This window comes from Somniosus microcephalus, chromosome 20, assembly GCF_052327205.1.
Source record: "Somniosus microcephalus isolate GS21.2 chromosome 20, FLI_Smic_1.0, whole genome shotgun sequence".
Lineage (NCBI taxonomy): Eukaryota > Metazoa > Chordata > Chondrichthyes > Squaliformes > Somniosidae > Somniosus > Somniosus microcephalus.
The window spans coordinates 71,286,836-71,302,512 of NC_141006.1; the positions used below are offsets into that span (position 1 = coordinate 71,286,836).

At 43.7% G+C, this 15,677-nt stretch overlaps 1 protein-coding gene across 1 annotated transcript; it reads left to right on the forward strand.

Annotated features, from left to right (window-relative positions):
• Window positions 1-4,004: 4,004 nt before the first annotated feature.
• LOC147103404 (transcription factor Sox-11-A-like) lies at window positions 4,005-15,304 on the forward strand. The gene has a single exon (XM_085962962.1). The coding sequence runs from the start codon at window positions 4,132-4,134 to the stop codon at window positions 5,374-5,376; it is 1,245 nt and encodes a 414-aa protein (XP_085819088.1). The 5' UTR covers window positions 4,005-4,131; the 3' UTR covers window positions 5,377-15,304.
• Window positions 15,305-15,677: the final 373 nt, after the last annotated feature.

Here is a 15,677-nt window from a genome sequence, read left to right on the forward strand (position 1 = left end):
CTGTGACGCTGCCCTCTATCCAGTCAGCACCCTGTCCTCGAAAAGGCTTTGCGAGCCCTGGGGACAGCAAACTCTTGTTTCTCTCTCCACGGATGCTGTCTGGCCTGCTGAGTTTTTCCAGCATTTTCTGTTGTTATTTCAGATTTCCAGCATCCACAGTATTTTGCTATTGTGTTTGGTTCACTGCCACCTCTCTTCCAGGAATGCCCACCTTGAAGAAGTTCTGCTCTTCTCTTCGATGGGATTTCCATCTTCTCCCGCCTTCCATCCTATCACAGACCTTCCCTTTTGTTCTTTCATCCCCTCCCCCATTTCCCAGCCCCTAAACTTGCTTTTAAATCTGTTCCTTTTCCTGCTTGTTTCCAGTTCTGACGAAAGGTCTTCGACCTGAAACGTTGACTCTTGTTTCTCTCTCCTCGATGCTGCCTGGCCTGCTGAGTTTTTCCAGCGTTTTCTGTTGTTATTTCAGATTTCCAGCATCTGCAGTATTTTGCTATCGTATTAGTTCATAGGAAAGGCTGAGCAACCCCCAAGCCTAAAGCAAGGGCTGAGTGGACCCAAGGTCCCACAAACAACTGTTGGCATTGATCTGCAAGCAAATCCATTCTTGAATAAACCACAATAATCCCTCCCTGTAGAAAACAGCAGGAATGTTTAATAGTAAGGTAGCTCCTTCCACAAAAATTCATTTATCATAGAATCATAGAATAGTACAGCACAGAAGGCCATTCGGCCCATCGAGTCTGCGCCGGCTCTTTCGAAGAGCAATCCAGTTAGTCCCACTCCCCCGCTCTTTCCCCATATCCCTGCAATTTTTCTCCTTCAGATATTTATCCAATTCCCTTTTGAAGGCTGCTATTGAATCTGTGTCCACCGCCCTATCCGGCAGCGCGTTCCAAATCCTAACCACTCGCTGCGTAAAAACGTTTTCTCTCGTGTCGCCTCTGGTTCTTTTACCATTCACCTTAAACGTTAACTCTGTTTCTCTCTTCACAGATGCTGCCTGACCTGCTGAGTGTCTCCAGCATTTTCTGTTTTTATTTCAGATTTCCAGCATCTGCAGTATTTTCTTGTTGACTCACTAGTTTGAACTTTGTGCATGCTGGAAGCACAGAAGGGCTTTGAAGAATTATAATGGAGTGAAAATGGGCACGCCAGAGATTTCCTAAAGCCTAGCGCATGGCCTATTCTAGTTTAACAAGTGATGGTTAATTCTACACCTGTAACTCTGTTTACATGGGACAGATTTTCAGGTGACTCACAGACACAGGTTGGAGTGTGTATGAAGTATCTGCGCTCATATTCTGTGTAGGCTGCCACGATGCAGCACTGCTTGTGATCCGAGTGTATATATGGCAGTCTGGCCGAGGCGTAAGCAACTCTTGCAGTCCAGTTCTGCTCAGGATCGCATGGAGGACCTAAACCACAATCCTCAAACGTTTGAAAGGATGGCCTTAGGCATAGAATTGGTCACTCCATACTTGAGGTTTACAATGTCATATTTGAACCAGACCCAGTTCCTGCCCGCCTATATATTCTGCATATACAGAATACAGCATCTCTCAAACCCACACTGCTGAAATGCTCATGTCTTCTCAGAAGTATCACAGAAAACAACAACAACAACTTGTATTTATATAGCACCTATAACATAGTAAAATGTCCCCAGGTGCTTCACAGGAGCTTTATTTTTAAAAATTTGACACCGAGCCACACAAGGAGATATTAGGACAGAAAGAGGTACATTGTAAGGAACATCTTAAAGGCAGAAGGAGAGGTAGAGAGGCGGAGAGGTTTAGGGAGGGAATTCCAGAGCTCGGGGCCTTGGCCACTGAAGGCAGGGCCGCCAATGGTGGAGCGATTAAAATCAGGGATGCTCAAGAGGCCAGAATTTGAGGAGCGCAGATATCTTGTGGGGGTGGGGGGGTGGTGCTGGAGGAGATTACAGAGATAGGGAGGGGCGAGTCCATTGAGGGATTTGAATAGGATGAGAATTTTAAAATCGAGGTGTTGCTTAACCGGGTGCCAATGCAAGTACAGGGGTAATGGGTGAACGGGACTTGGTGCGAGTTAGGACACGGGCAGCAGAGCTCAAGTTTACAGAGGGTAGAATGTGGGAGGCCAGCCAGGATGACCCTGCTTGTGGTATATGATACTGCTGAAGACCTTTGTCACAAACGCTAGTATATCCTCTATTAGTTCCATGTGACATAACCAAGGTCAAAGGAAAAAAATCGAAGATATGACATAAATGGCAAGGATTTGACTCATTTCAGCTTCAGCCAAGCCTCCATGTATGCGCTATAAACACGAGAAGGTGCTGCGGCCGCATCTCAACAGTCCACCTGAACCTGAACCTCCGCAGTGAGACGTTAATCTGAGGCAGTTAGCTCTCTCAGGCGGACGTAAAAGATCCCAGGGCACCATTTCGAAGACGAGCAGGGGAGTTCTCCCCGGTGGCCTGGCCAATATTTATCCCTCAATCAACGTCATTAAAAGCAGATTATCTGGTCATTATCACATTGCTGTTTGTGGGAGCTTGCTGTGCGCAAATTGGCTGCCGCATTTCCCACATTGCAACAGTGACTACACTTCAAAAAAGTGCTCCATTGGCTATAAAGCGCTCTTTGGGGCTGTTCTGAGGTCATGAAAGGCACTATAGAAATGCAAGTCTTTCTTTGATTGGATCATGTGTACTCTTTTAGTTTTGGTGTTTAAACAAATCAACTGTAACTTAATAAAACTTTAAATAAAACTTAACAACTTAAATTAAAATTTGGTTGGCCAGATTGACGATGCACTCCAGTCCCCGCGGCGCCCACCGGTCGCGGAAGGCCTCGTGCGTGCCGGCGGACACCACGTGCTCCATCTCCAGGGCCACCCAGGCGCGAACATGGCCGCGGAAGAGAGGCAGGCAGTCAGGCTGAACGACCCCTTGGATCATGTGTACTCTTTTGATTGGGTGTCTAAACAAATTGACTGTAAATTAATAGAACTTTAAATAAAACTTAACAAATCAAATTAAAATTTGGTTCTCCGAATTGATGATGCACTCCAGTCCCCGCGGCGCCCACCGGTCGCGGAAGGCCTCGTGCTTGCTGGCGGACACCGCGTGCTCCGTCTCCAGGGCCACCCGGGCGCGGACATGGCCGTGGAAGAGAGGCAGGCAGTCGGGCTGAACGGCCCCTTGGATCATGTGTAACACTTTTATTGATGGTACCATTCTTAGATTGAGGGGGCACTTGTATTGCTGCTTTCTGTCCTGGTGACACTTGGGTGAGGGGGGGTAGGCAAGTGCCAACTTCTCTTATAGAAACATAGAAGATAGGAGCAGGAGTAGGCCATTCGGCCCCTCGAGCCTGCTCCGCCATTCAACGAGATCATGGCTGATCATCCAAATTCAGTACCCTGTCCCTGCCTTCTCCCCATATCCCTTGATCCCTTTAGCCTTAAGAAATATATCTAACTTCTTCTTGAATATATTTAATGAATTGGCCTCCACTGCCTTCTGTGGTAGAGAATTCCACAGGTTCACCACTCTCTAGGTGAAGAAATTCCTCCTCATCTCTGTCCTAAATGGCTTACCACTTATCCATAGACTGTGACCCCTGGTTCTGGACTCCCCGACCATCGGGAACATCCTTCCAGCATCTAGTCTGTCTAGTCCTGTTAGAATTTTATAAGTTTCAATGAGATCCTTTGCTCCTTTTTTTTTTGCAATGGTCCAAAAAACCCCAAACCCTTGCGTTCTGGCCGCGGATGACTGATTCGTTGATTCGACCGACTGGGTCCCAACGATCAATGCCGCCGATGTGAGAGCAGGTTTTTTTTCCCCCTTCAGCTCCCAGCCCCGGCGATTGGGCTGCCCTGGGAGTGATGTCATTGACCGCGCCCTTCCTGCTTGGCGATTGGCGGGGGGTGTTCAAAAGAGCCGGCTGCCGATTGGCTGAGCGGGACGTCAATCACCAGGAAATGTATCGCTGCAAAAAAAGTGGCAACAGAAATTGCCGCAGGAATTGATAAGGCGATGATGAGCTGCGGGGTGGCTGCGGCGAATGTTGGCTTGCTGCAATCGTTTTAATTCTTTTTTTTATTATTATTGTTGGGGGTTTATTTTGGGGTTGAAGTTGCATGATTTTTGTTTCTTTGGCTTTGCCCCCCCGCCACCCCTACCCCCTCCCCTGCCGATTTTTTCTCTTTTTTTTGAAAAAAATGGTGCAACACACAAAGACTTTGGAGAGCAGGAGCCGGAGCAGCGGCGGTGGAGCAGCCAGAGAGGCGGCAGACAGCGGCATCAGTGACATGAGCGCTGCCTCCAGCCCCAACCCAGGCTTCTCGGGCAGCTCGGGGGAGGCAGCCGCCTGGACCGGCAGAGCCGAGGAGGAGGCGGCGGGGACCGGCACTGGGGCTGGGGCTCCGGGCTGCTGCGACCCGGACTGGTGCCGGACCCCCACCGGCCACATCAAGCGGCCCATGAACGCCTTCATGGTGTGGTCGCAGATCGAGAGGAAGAAGATCATGGAGCAGTCGCCGGACATGCACAACGCCGAGATCTCCAAGCGCCTGGGCAAGAAATGGAAGATGCTGAAAGAGGCGGAGAAGACGCCGTTCATCAGGGAGGCGGAGCGCCTGAGGCTCAAGCATATGGCGGACTACCCCGACTACAAGTACAGACCGCGGAAGAAAGTCCGCTCCGAGTCCGGGGCAGGGGCAGCAGGAGCGGTGGAAGAGAAAAGCTGCAAGAAAGAGCCCAAGCCCCCGTTCAAGAAGCACAGCCGCGGGCAGAAGGCGAAGCTGCACCTGGACAGGTGCAAGGGCAAGAAAGCCAAGCTGGCCAGCGCCCGGGAGGACTCGGACTGGGAGCCGGGTAGCCCATCCACTAATTCCAACAACTCCACCTCCAACGACAGCGATGGCTCCTGCGCCGAGATGCCGGGCTCTTGCTCCAAGGGCCACCACCACCATCACCATCAGGAGGAGGAGGAAGAGGAGGAGGAGGAGGAGGAGATGATGATGCCATCGCCGGAGCCCAAGCGCAGCAGCGCCCGGTTGACGGCGGCCGGTTGCTTGCCCAGCGGCGGTGGCCGCTGTTGCTCGGTGCCCGGCCGGCCCCCCGACGAGTCGGAGCACCAGCTCTTGCTCTTCGACCTGAGCCTGAACGTGGCGACGGCCGGCGCCGAGCTGCTCGACCTGGCGGGGGCTGGAGCCGGAGCCGGGGCCACCGCTAACCTGTCGGCGCTGGACAAGGACACCGACTCACTGGCCGGCGGCAGCAGCCCCGTCTCCCACTTCGAATTCCCAGATTACGGGACCCCAGAAGTGCGGAAAATGATCTCGGGAGACTGGCTGGAAATCGAATCCAACATTTCCTATTAGATTTGCAGACACACACACACACACACACACACACACACAATGAGATGCAACCTCCCAAACGCTGGGATATTTTAGATTTAAAACAAAAGGACCAGCCGAATATATATTGGATGCAAAAAAAAAAATTATCTTCTCTCGTGTGTGTGTGTGTGTGTGTGTGTGGAGGAGGGGGGAAAACAAGCCCACCGCCTCCTTTTAAAAAAAATATATAATCAACCTTTCCTCTGGCAAGTGGAGATGATCTTATCAGGGTTATTTTAAAGAAGCGGTTGTTGCAGAAGATAAGGAGCACAATTAAGACGTGGAACTGGAAAAGTTGCTCATTTTACTGAGTGTATTCAAAAAAAGGGGCAGAATACTGTGGGAGGGGAGAGAAAGAGGGCAAAGAAAGAAATTAAAAAAAAAAAAAAAGATTTTAAGGGATTCGTTAGTAATGAAGAAAAGATGGTCCCAGATATGTTCTTGCTGGTTGGGGGGCGGGGGTGGGGGGAGAAGAGAGGAAAAAAATAAGTCTAGGATAACAAGGTTACGACTGTAGTATCATGTGGTGTGTGCAGTGATTATGGAAAAAGAGCGATAATTACTCATTGTGGTTCTAGTTTTACGAGTTGCTGTCATGTTGGTGGTTTCAGCCCGTTCACACTTAACACATGTAGATTCATTGTGGGGTGCATTGCCCTCTACCCAGATCAGAAGTGAATCTACGGTGGGAGTTAGAAGCGGCTTTTATAGTATTGGCCTTGCCATTAGCCTGTTTTAGGAAGGAACTAATAAGGTATTGATTATAAACTGATTTTTTTTATATGTCTTTGAGACAAAGCTGGTTACAATATGAAAATGTGCAGGAGGACTGAGTAAATATAAGCACGAAAGATTTGTTTCAAACATCTCTTAAACGGTTTGTGGATTTACAAGAATGAGGCTGGTTGGTAATAGGATATTACACTATGGATACAGTTAATGTGGAACTTTTAGTGAAAAAGTAGATGAAGTTGAGGAAGAAATAGAGTTTTATTGTGCCAATTTATTACAGTATATCTATTATGACAGGGATGACTCTGAAGAATTTAAATTAAAAGGTTGTGGTGTATCAGTACCTCAATAACTCATCGTGGCATTCTTAGCTAGTCGAAAAGTTAAGTGATTGCTGGGAGCTGAATGGCACACAACTTAGGTTTCTGCATTCGCTTAAAGACGAACATTTAAGGATCATATGTACTGTAGTCTGGCAGTTCGTCTCAATGGGCTTTAGATCATTGTACAAAACTACTGTGAATTTGAAACCCTATGATTAGTCTCAGCTTCTTACCGCTCAGGACTATAGAATTCAGAGAATAGGGATGCAACCTCAGGGTCTCTCTGAGCTTTTATGGTTAAGCTTGCTGTTGGGGCAATGCTGCCGAGCGTTATAGCATTCCTTCAGGTTCTTGTCGTGTCTGACTCTATGTTGGTCGTCAAGCATTCATCTTGGATTCTAAGTTAAAGGTTTACAGGGAGGTCTTACAAAAGGAAGTATAATTTCCTGTATTATGCACAGTACAAAATCAATCCAGTACAGTTTTGTGGTACTGAAAATGCTCATTGCCCAGCATTAATCCACTATCCACTCGTTAAAGCATTTAGTAGAAAACATTGTGCTGAAGTACGTTTTTTTTTTGGAGGATGTCTGTGTAGAGCTTCATCATCATCATCAATCAGAAAGGGAGGGGCAATTTTTATTTCATATGTAATCATTACAGCACAATTGAAGGACTGATGAACAGCAAAGAAACAATCTTCCTTTTCAGTGGCCTGGATTTTAATATTTTCAATACTGAAAAACGCACACATTTATTGATTTTTGTTTATGCTATCCTTGCCATCAGAGTCAAGGTATTGTACATAAATTTGGAATTTATATTAAAAAAAAAACCAGATGTTTCTTATCTTTAAATAATTGTAGTTTTTTTTAATTTGTTGTGAAAGACTAAATATTGAAAGGATATTTCAGAACTTTGAATTGTTTTCGAAGCACAGCCCATAAAAGGAAAAAAAAAAGGAATGTTGTTTCTGCTGTATGCCAGTCTGGCAACGCTGCAACATTAATCTGTTTCGTATCTATTATCATTGGTACCATTTCATTCATCTATAGAGCATGCTCAGTAGGCGTTGTATCATGGGGCTTCCTTCTTAGGAATAAATGAATGGTAGTGGGAAGCTTGAGTGCCATGATACTGTAAATTGGACCTTTTCTCATAGTCTGGTACAATGTTAGCATCTGTTCAAACCTTAAAATAACATTGCCGTAGTCCCTAAACTGGAGGTAAATTTACAAATGGAAGATCATCTCGTTTATTAAAAAAAAAATTTCAGCAGTTTGTCATTGGGAAAAATGTTTTTGCAAGATGATCAGGTTTTTTATTTAAATTACTCAAATGCAATATTTAATTGTTTGCAGGTTTATCTTTGTATTGCGAAGATTGCTGTACACAGACAATTACAAGGCAATATGACAAATTATGGAACCTAAAGGAACCAATATCAACATTTAATTATTGAGATGTTGCAATAATTCCTGAGTTTCGCCCTTGTGAAATTAAGTTCTTTCCTCGGTTTGCAAAAAAAAATTGTCTGCATACACTTCAGTGCGGTGAAATGGTCATTCATCCAGTGGTCTCCACGGGTAACAATGTCACATTGTACCAGCCTGTGGCAGTCAAAAGGTTCCATAGAACTGCATTTTGTGTTAATGGTTTAGAACTCTGTCCAAAGACCAGCACATCATTCCTCAAACAACTAGCCTAAAATGGGACCATGCTCATTGATTTCAGGAACAAAGCCTTTATATTGTGAATTTTCTGATGTGATTTTTTTTTTTTAATCCAAAAATTTCTGATACCAGCATTTTCTAGTCAACTGGTTGGTTCTATGTGGATTTTAATTTATTTTTGCAGGGTATGCTTGTTTTAACTGCATGCGTGTGTATAAGTATGTATAGAAATATGGTAACACATGCATATGTGTACCAGTGTATGTAGGTATATTTATACATTATAGCTTGATTGTTTAGACTTATTTTAAAAAGGAAATTGTGGTAGATTACAACTAGTACCTTTTTTAACTTGCCTACATGTGCTCTATGGCCAAAATTATTCAAATGTTATGGGGAGTTAGATAGCCCGGAGGATTAAAAGGTCAGTCTCGGTGCCCACTACCACAGAAGAATTAGGCTGCTATCCCAAGTAAGAGAAATAATAAAGGTCGCCACTTCGTGCTGCTAAAAGAGATGGCTAAATTGAGTTGTGCTAGACTTGGAGAAAACCGCTGTAACACAGCCTATTTTTAGACTTTTGCAACACATGCCATTATTTGAGAAGTCCTTTCCCTCTCCCTCTCTCCCTCACACAAGTTGTTTAATTTATTTCTAGTACCTAAACCTCTTGTTACGCAAATACATTGTGGATGCAGCAAAAGTCTGCCACGGTGATTTTATTTGTTGTGATTGCTAGTTCAAAGGTATTTCTGTTCTGATTCTGCACTCCAGACGCTTTTCAAAATGTAACATTTCTGCAATATGTCGGTTTGCTTGAACGTCCCTTACACCAGTTTTCAGATGGTTGTGAGTCCTGTGGGGAAAGATGATAAATATTATCCATGTAATATATCTGGATACTGCAAACCTCGGTCCTATAATATCTTTTTCTATTATGGTGTGCGCAAAAATAATGAACTTGCCCATGATTAAGCCATTTTTTTTGCATTTTGATGTACAAAATTAGTTCAACATCACAGTGCTTAATTTTTTTTGAAAGATTTTGTAATAACTACCAGATCATATCTACAAGAAAAAAAATACTATAAGGAATGTGATTAAAAATAATCCCAAACTGCTTCAGATTTGACAGTTGCAGAATTTTGTTTTAGATATGGAAAACGATTTGGAGTGTATGATGAATTCTGATATTTTCAATTCGAAACATAGGCACTAATTTTAACTTTTGGCGATTAGTATAAACGGGGCGATATCTGATCGGCCACCTCTTGTACACCTCTCTCGATTCCCACCAAAACTAAAATCGGGAGAGTCAGAGTCATAACAGCACAGAAGGAGGCCATTCGGCCCATCGAGCCCATGCCGGCTCTCTGCAGAGCAATCCAGTCAGTCCCATTCCCCCGCTCTATCCCCGTAGCCCTGTAAATTTGTTTCCCACAAATGCCTATCCAGCCTCCCCTTGAAAACATCGAGTGTCTCTGCTTCCACCACTTCTGTCAGCAGTGAGTCCCAGGTCCTGCGTAAAAAAGTTTTTCCCCTCATCTCCCCTGTATCTCTTGCCCAAAACCTTAAATCTGTGTCCCCTAGTCCTTGTACCATCAACTAGTGGGAACAGCCTTTCCCCGTCTAACCTATCCAAACCCGTCATAATCTTGTACACCTCGATCAAATCACCCCTCAACCTCCTTTGCTCTAATGAAAACAACTTCAGCTTCTTCAACCTGTCCTTGTAGCTAAGATCCCCCATCCCCAGAACCATTCTGGTAACGGGTGGCCGATTCGATATCGCCTTGCTCGCACTATTGTCAAAATGACCCCCATAGGTCTTTCAGAGAGCCAGGATGGGCCAAATGGTCTCTTTCTGTGCTGAAAATTCTAATGTATCTAAGCAGCAGACTTGATCCAGATTTGTCCTCGTATTATCTCTTGGCTAGAAGGTAGATTCTCGAACAGTCCCTTAGCTTAATAAATGGGAATATTGTATCCCGTTGTACAAAGCTCATGTGTAGACCAGTTGAAATAGATGCTATTGAACGAACAAATGAACTGTACAAGAACGTGGCAAAATATAAGTAAAATGCCACAAAAATATTTGATTAGAAATACTGTCATGGTTACCATATATCTTTGGAAAATAATAGAAGTTCAAGCTTCAACGGTGGCTTATTCTTTAGTATGATTGCTCCATGTGGGTTGTATTGCAAAAATATTTCCATTTGCTACACTTAGAAACTTGTAAAGAGAAATATAGCCCTAAGTGAGACTGCGTGATATTTCTGATGGCAGACATTGCCCATGATCCCCATGGACTTTTGAAGGCTATGGTGCAGTTTGGTTGGCCTCTTTTTTCCGGCTCAGTGTTGTAATTGTAGACAGAAAGTATTTTGTTGCTAGCTCTTCCTGTACTAGAGACAATTAGCCGAAACTGTGAAGAATATGTTTTTTTGACAAGATGTTCTTGCCCATAAGAGGCACTTAGAACGAAATGATTCTTTACATATGTAGGCACTTCCCACTAAGTAAAAGACCTCGTACTTATAATACATTTAATGACAGAATGATGTTCTAATGCTGCGGTGCTGGTACCCTCTCGCCACTGGCCATTTTTCGGTGGTAAGAAAGCCTGTGTCACCCCCATACGCCTAAAATTCAGTGGGTTTTTGCAAAAAAAAACAAGTCACCAAGCTACTTTACTGTTCTGTATACTTATAAGAACCTGAGTGCCGGTACAATGCCTTTTCTTTCTGTCTGCCAACACAGGGTTCAAATTTAGCTGCCAGTTTTGACTGGCGCGAATTTATGCCAAATTTTATTCTGCGAGCAAGTGCGAACTAAATTCAATGAAACCTGTGTCAATCAGTCACTGTAGAGACTGGACCAAATAGATTGCTGAAGGCAAGGGCCTTGAATCCAGGTGCAAATCCAAGAATAGCATTTCAAATATCTGTCCTCTGGCATGATCCTCCTATTGACAAATACTGGTGTGTCAAAGGTTATTGCTGCTGATACAGCACTGAGTTTGGCCATAACGTAGATAGATTGAGTTTATTCCTTTTGCGTCGATTTAATCCTGATTTAAATTTATAAAATGATGTGGATTGGATTAGGATTATCATAAACACAGGTAATTAGCGGACCTGTATCACATCCTACTTAATAACTCATTTTGTAAGTCAATCTGTAAGCAAAAATAATTTTTAAATCTTTTTATTTTATTCAAAAGTGCAAATGGTTCTAAAATTTCCCATTGTCACCGAGCGAAGTTTGTCAGTTGATTTGACTTTATTTAATGGACTCAACATTGCAAAGAGATAATTAAAGGAAGTCTCTTGCTTCAATCAGGATGTCAGTGAAAGAGTGCTGCTACCTTTTTTATTTGAGCCATTTTCTGAACGGACTAAATGGCTGCAATGGCCAGGAATCGCCAGTTTTAAAGCTCCTCTATTAGTTTCCTTTCATTTCTGGTAAAGTGTCTCGACAGATGCTGTTTCAAGCAGCGATGCTCCTTTTAAAGTGCTACCTCGAATCAGAAATTCTGTGGAATGGGAATTAATATAAAATGGTTGCTACATTAGACCAGCTGTGTGGATCAGCTGCATATTTACCTGGAGTTGACTGTAATAATGGCTATGGTAAATAAACATTGTGGTGATATTTTAATATGAAGATTTCTCTGCTAAGCCCATTTAAAAAAAATTTCATTTTGAAATCCTAATAAATTCTATCTGTCAATCAGCATTTCAATTATTACTAGACATGTGTTGTATTAAGCAGCAGGAACCTTTTTCACGTTGCCTCTTGCAGACATGAAGTAGGTGACCCGGGGCATTAATGAATGGTTATGGCATAGATCTTGCACCCATTTACAGTAAATGAGTGGAAAATCTAGCTGCAAATGTCATGGGTGGGAAGGCCTGAGTGAGTTACCTTATTAAAACTAACCATTTTACTCATGGAAAATCTTGACGGCAGGATTTTCAATGAGTTTGGATTGGATTTGTAGATAACGGCAAGGTAACAGTGTAGCTTCTGCAAACCGCTCCACTTTACCTATAGCGCTGTTCTACTCCCTGGTATCGAGGCCGCTGCATTTTGCTCATAATGGCTATGTTGGAAGGTTGAAGTTGTTTTTCCCCAATGTTACTAGCGTAATGCTTGATCTAGTGACTTTGGCCATATTTGTACTGGGGTGCCTAATCCAAGTGAAGGGCAATTTTGACATGAGGCTGCATAAGACAGGTAGTGACTTGAGCAAGGTGACCTGAACAGACAGGTTAATTCAGCTGCTTCTTTTGTCTCCTGGAGCAGCACCAATCCCATAAAGTTCAACCAGTAAAACACCCAGCCTTTTTGTGGCTGGCACTTGTAATTAATGTGCCTTACTGGCAAAAGAAGGAGGCTTCCAACTCTTGGCTCTCATCATCATTGCTGATGACAAGATTTATGTATGTTTACAGGACCCACGATAATCCTTGAATAAATCTCACATTTTTACGATATGAAACCAAAATAATCAGGGCACATTCCAACATGGCAATAAGACGTACAAAATATTTTCAGTAGTTGTCTGTTGTCATAGATTGCCTCACTATAGATAGTTAACCTGGAAGTAGCCTCCTAGTTTTGTCAATAAGCTTTATTCGCGTGCATTTATGGGTTGCTTACTGTTAAATTCAAACCCTGCAATAGACTGTTAAGCAGTAAACCTCTTCTCAGCTCAGAATTTAAACACAACAGACCTCAGACTGTTTTCTAGACACTTTCTATTTTCATTAGTAATTTTCTACAGTAATGTGTAGCAGTACATAATAAAAACTATTGGAGTTTTGCTCCATTCCTCTCTTATACTGAGAATGTAACATTCCTGATCTACTTGTCAAAATAAGGATGCAATCATTATAAAAAAAAAAAATCTGTATTTAATACATTGTGGTGTGTAACTGGTTATTATAGTCATTTTTGAACTAACTACTAAATTATCAATTCCTTGTATTTTTCTTGTTCAGGGAATTTTAGGCAAAAGGGAAAAGTTCATTGCCCAAGTAATGGATGGCAACTTCAAAGGGGCAACTGCCCATTAAACCATCAAAAGTAGTCCAGGATAATTCACATATCCAAATTGTACGATATGATTGCTGGATGTGGTGGCTACCATGATGATGTAATTGGCTACTAGATATTTGTAGCTAACTGGGCACTTGACATATTAAAAAGGGCTTTCCTTTTTTTTTGCTGTATTGATTTGTCATAATTTTTAATGTTGCGATGATGTCAATATTTTGGATGTCATGGTCTCATGATATATTGGGATGTGTAAACCCATAATAACATTGAAAACATCTATAGTTTGTCTTTGTTATGATAGTTACAAACCGTGATGGATAGGAAAATGGGCCTGAAGAAAGTCTTAAATTAGGAGAGACAGGCTAAATACAGAATAAATGGTAATCTGTTCTACAATACAGTATTACAGCATCTGACACCTTGCGTACCATCAGGACTACTCACTATATTTGTTCTCCAAAGTTGTTAGACTCTGAACGCAAATGCCTTTTTACAGTAAAGTATGCCCAGTCAATATTGTATTCTGGCGGGCTTTTTTGACATGGAGTACAGATATTAGATGGACCAGCGCCCCAGCCATTCTGACATTGTTAAAAATCCCACCATTTTAAGATGCTCAGTGCACTGTAGGTGAAAAGTGTGGCATGCAGCTTGACTGAATCTTTCACAACAGATTGTGAGCGTACAAATGATTTTATAGCATTTTGTCAAAAAAAATTATCTCCATTGCAAATGTGGCAGGCTAGGAGCATTCTTCCTCCTCATTTCTGCCCCTGTTGGGTAGCTCACCATTCCTCCAGACAGGAGATGGTGATGGAGTAAACTGGACTTCCCCATATATTATAGTCAATGCCACTGGGTAGCTAGTGGACAGAAGGTGTCATTCAAGTGGAGTGAGGCAACTAGAAGGGTTCCCCCCCTCCCACTGGAGACAAATTAGGGCGAGAAATTGGGTACCTTAGCGCATCCCGGGGGCACTAATCACTTACCGACTGGGTGCGGCGAGAGGTGCAACTCCCGCTGTATTTGGCGGTATGGCATTGCGCCCCAATCTCCTTCGCCCGGAGATTGTAATGTCATCGCCCTGGTAGCGCCCCGGACCCGAACTTCGGTTCCGCTCCCTGCAGCATCACCGGGCGAAAACACCGGCAGCTGCAGGAGGCGTTCATGGGGAGGCCGGGCGAATCGGGGGCGATACTTAAAGGCGAGGTGGCCGAGGTAAGGGGGGGAAAAAGTTGTGAAATTCTGTTTCTGGTTTGTTTTCATTTTTCTTCGCCAGCGATCGATCAGTCCGGCACTCTGCTGCAGTGCATCGGCCGGATCGCGGCTGCCCTTCCCTTTTAAGAGAGGGAAGGAGTCTTCCAACGCAGCAGCGCTGTACGCCTACCACCCTGCCTGTTGCGCTCCAGGAAGGAAGTGCAATTCTTGATTTAGGAGCGCAAGCCCAAATTTTTTATAAACAGTCGAAAAACATTAGCGCCTGGCGCTACTTTTTTCAACGTTTAAAATTTAGCGCCCCAAATGGGGCGATCCCGAATTTCTCCCCCAAAGTGCCCTGCTTCACATGGTGCCCAACTTTATGACGTGCCTGAGAACTAAATAGATTCATCTAATTGAGACTTTTAATGATAATATCCCGCAATAAAATCTTTGAGCAATATAGTCGTTACACAACTTTTCCCTTTAACCTCTTGAGAAGCAAGTAAAAAAAAAAACCTTCAATCTGCTGTAGTTTTTTTTGATTCTGTCTTGTCAATTTTATCCCCATCTCTCCTGAGGGCACGGTCTCCTTGCGGAGGTACAACTCCACATGCACCAGTGCAATGGCTATTTGTGGAAGTGGCCACCGTTCACGGCTGAGCCTTGACGGTGAATGTTCACTCAACTGTTCGAGGGCATCACAGCCAAGCCCAATCATGTCCTCGCCTGAAGTCCACACATGAGCTTCTGGCAGGAGTCAAAGGAACAGGAGGAGGCCATTCAGCCCCTCGAGCCTGTTCTGCCGTTCAATGAGATCATGGCTGATCTGCGATCTAATATACCCACCTTTGGCCAGTAACTAGCAATCAAGATTAGGAAGCCTGGCTGTTTCTCCCCCCCCCCCCCCCCTCCCCCAACTTCTTGCCTAAGCTGAGCCAGGGTACCACCTCTAAGAGCCTGACATCAGGTAACTTGATCAATGGATAAACTTGCTGAGTCATCAGGGATCACTTTTTAAATTTATTCTGAGAACACTTGAGTTAAAAAACATTTTTAATCCCGCCCTCGTGTCATTCTATTTTCTAATGTTCGTCTTTATCATTTTGTAGCGTATCAATTTTACAAATTGTCTATTTAATGGAATCTTTAAAAAACCCACTAAAACACCTGTTATTGCTCTATCATTTGGCTCCATCATCCCTCTTACCCTCTTAATTCGGGTCAATCTTCAAACACCACAGCCTCACCCAACAAACTGTTCTGAGTAAGACAAAGAAGGCATTGC

What these genes read in the sequence shown, in the direction of transcription:
- LOC147103404 (XM_085962962.1), top strand. Translation starts at nt 4,132, where the DNA reads ATGATTTTTGTTTCTTTGGCTTTGCCCCCCCGCCACCCCTACCCCCTC.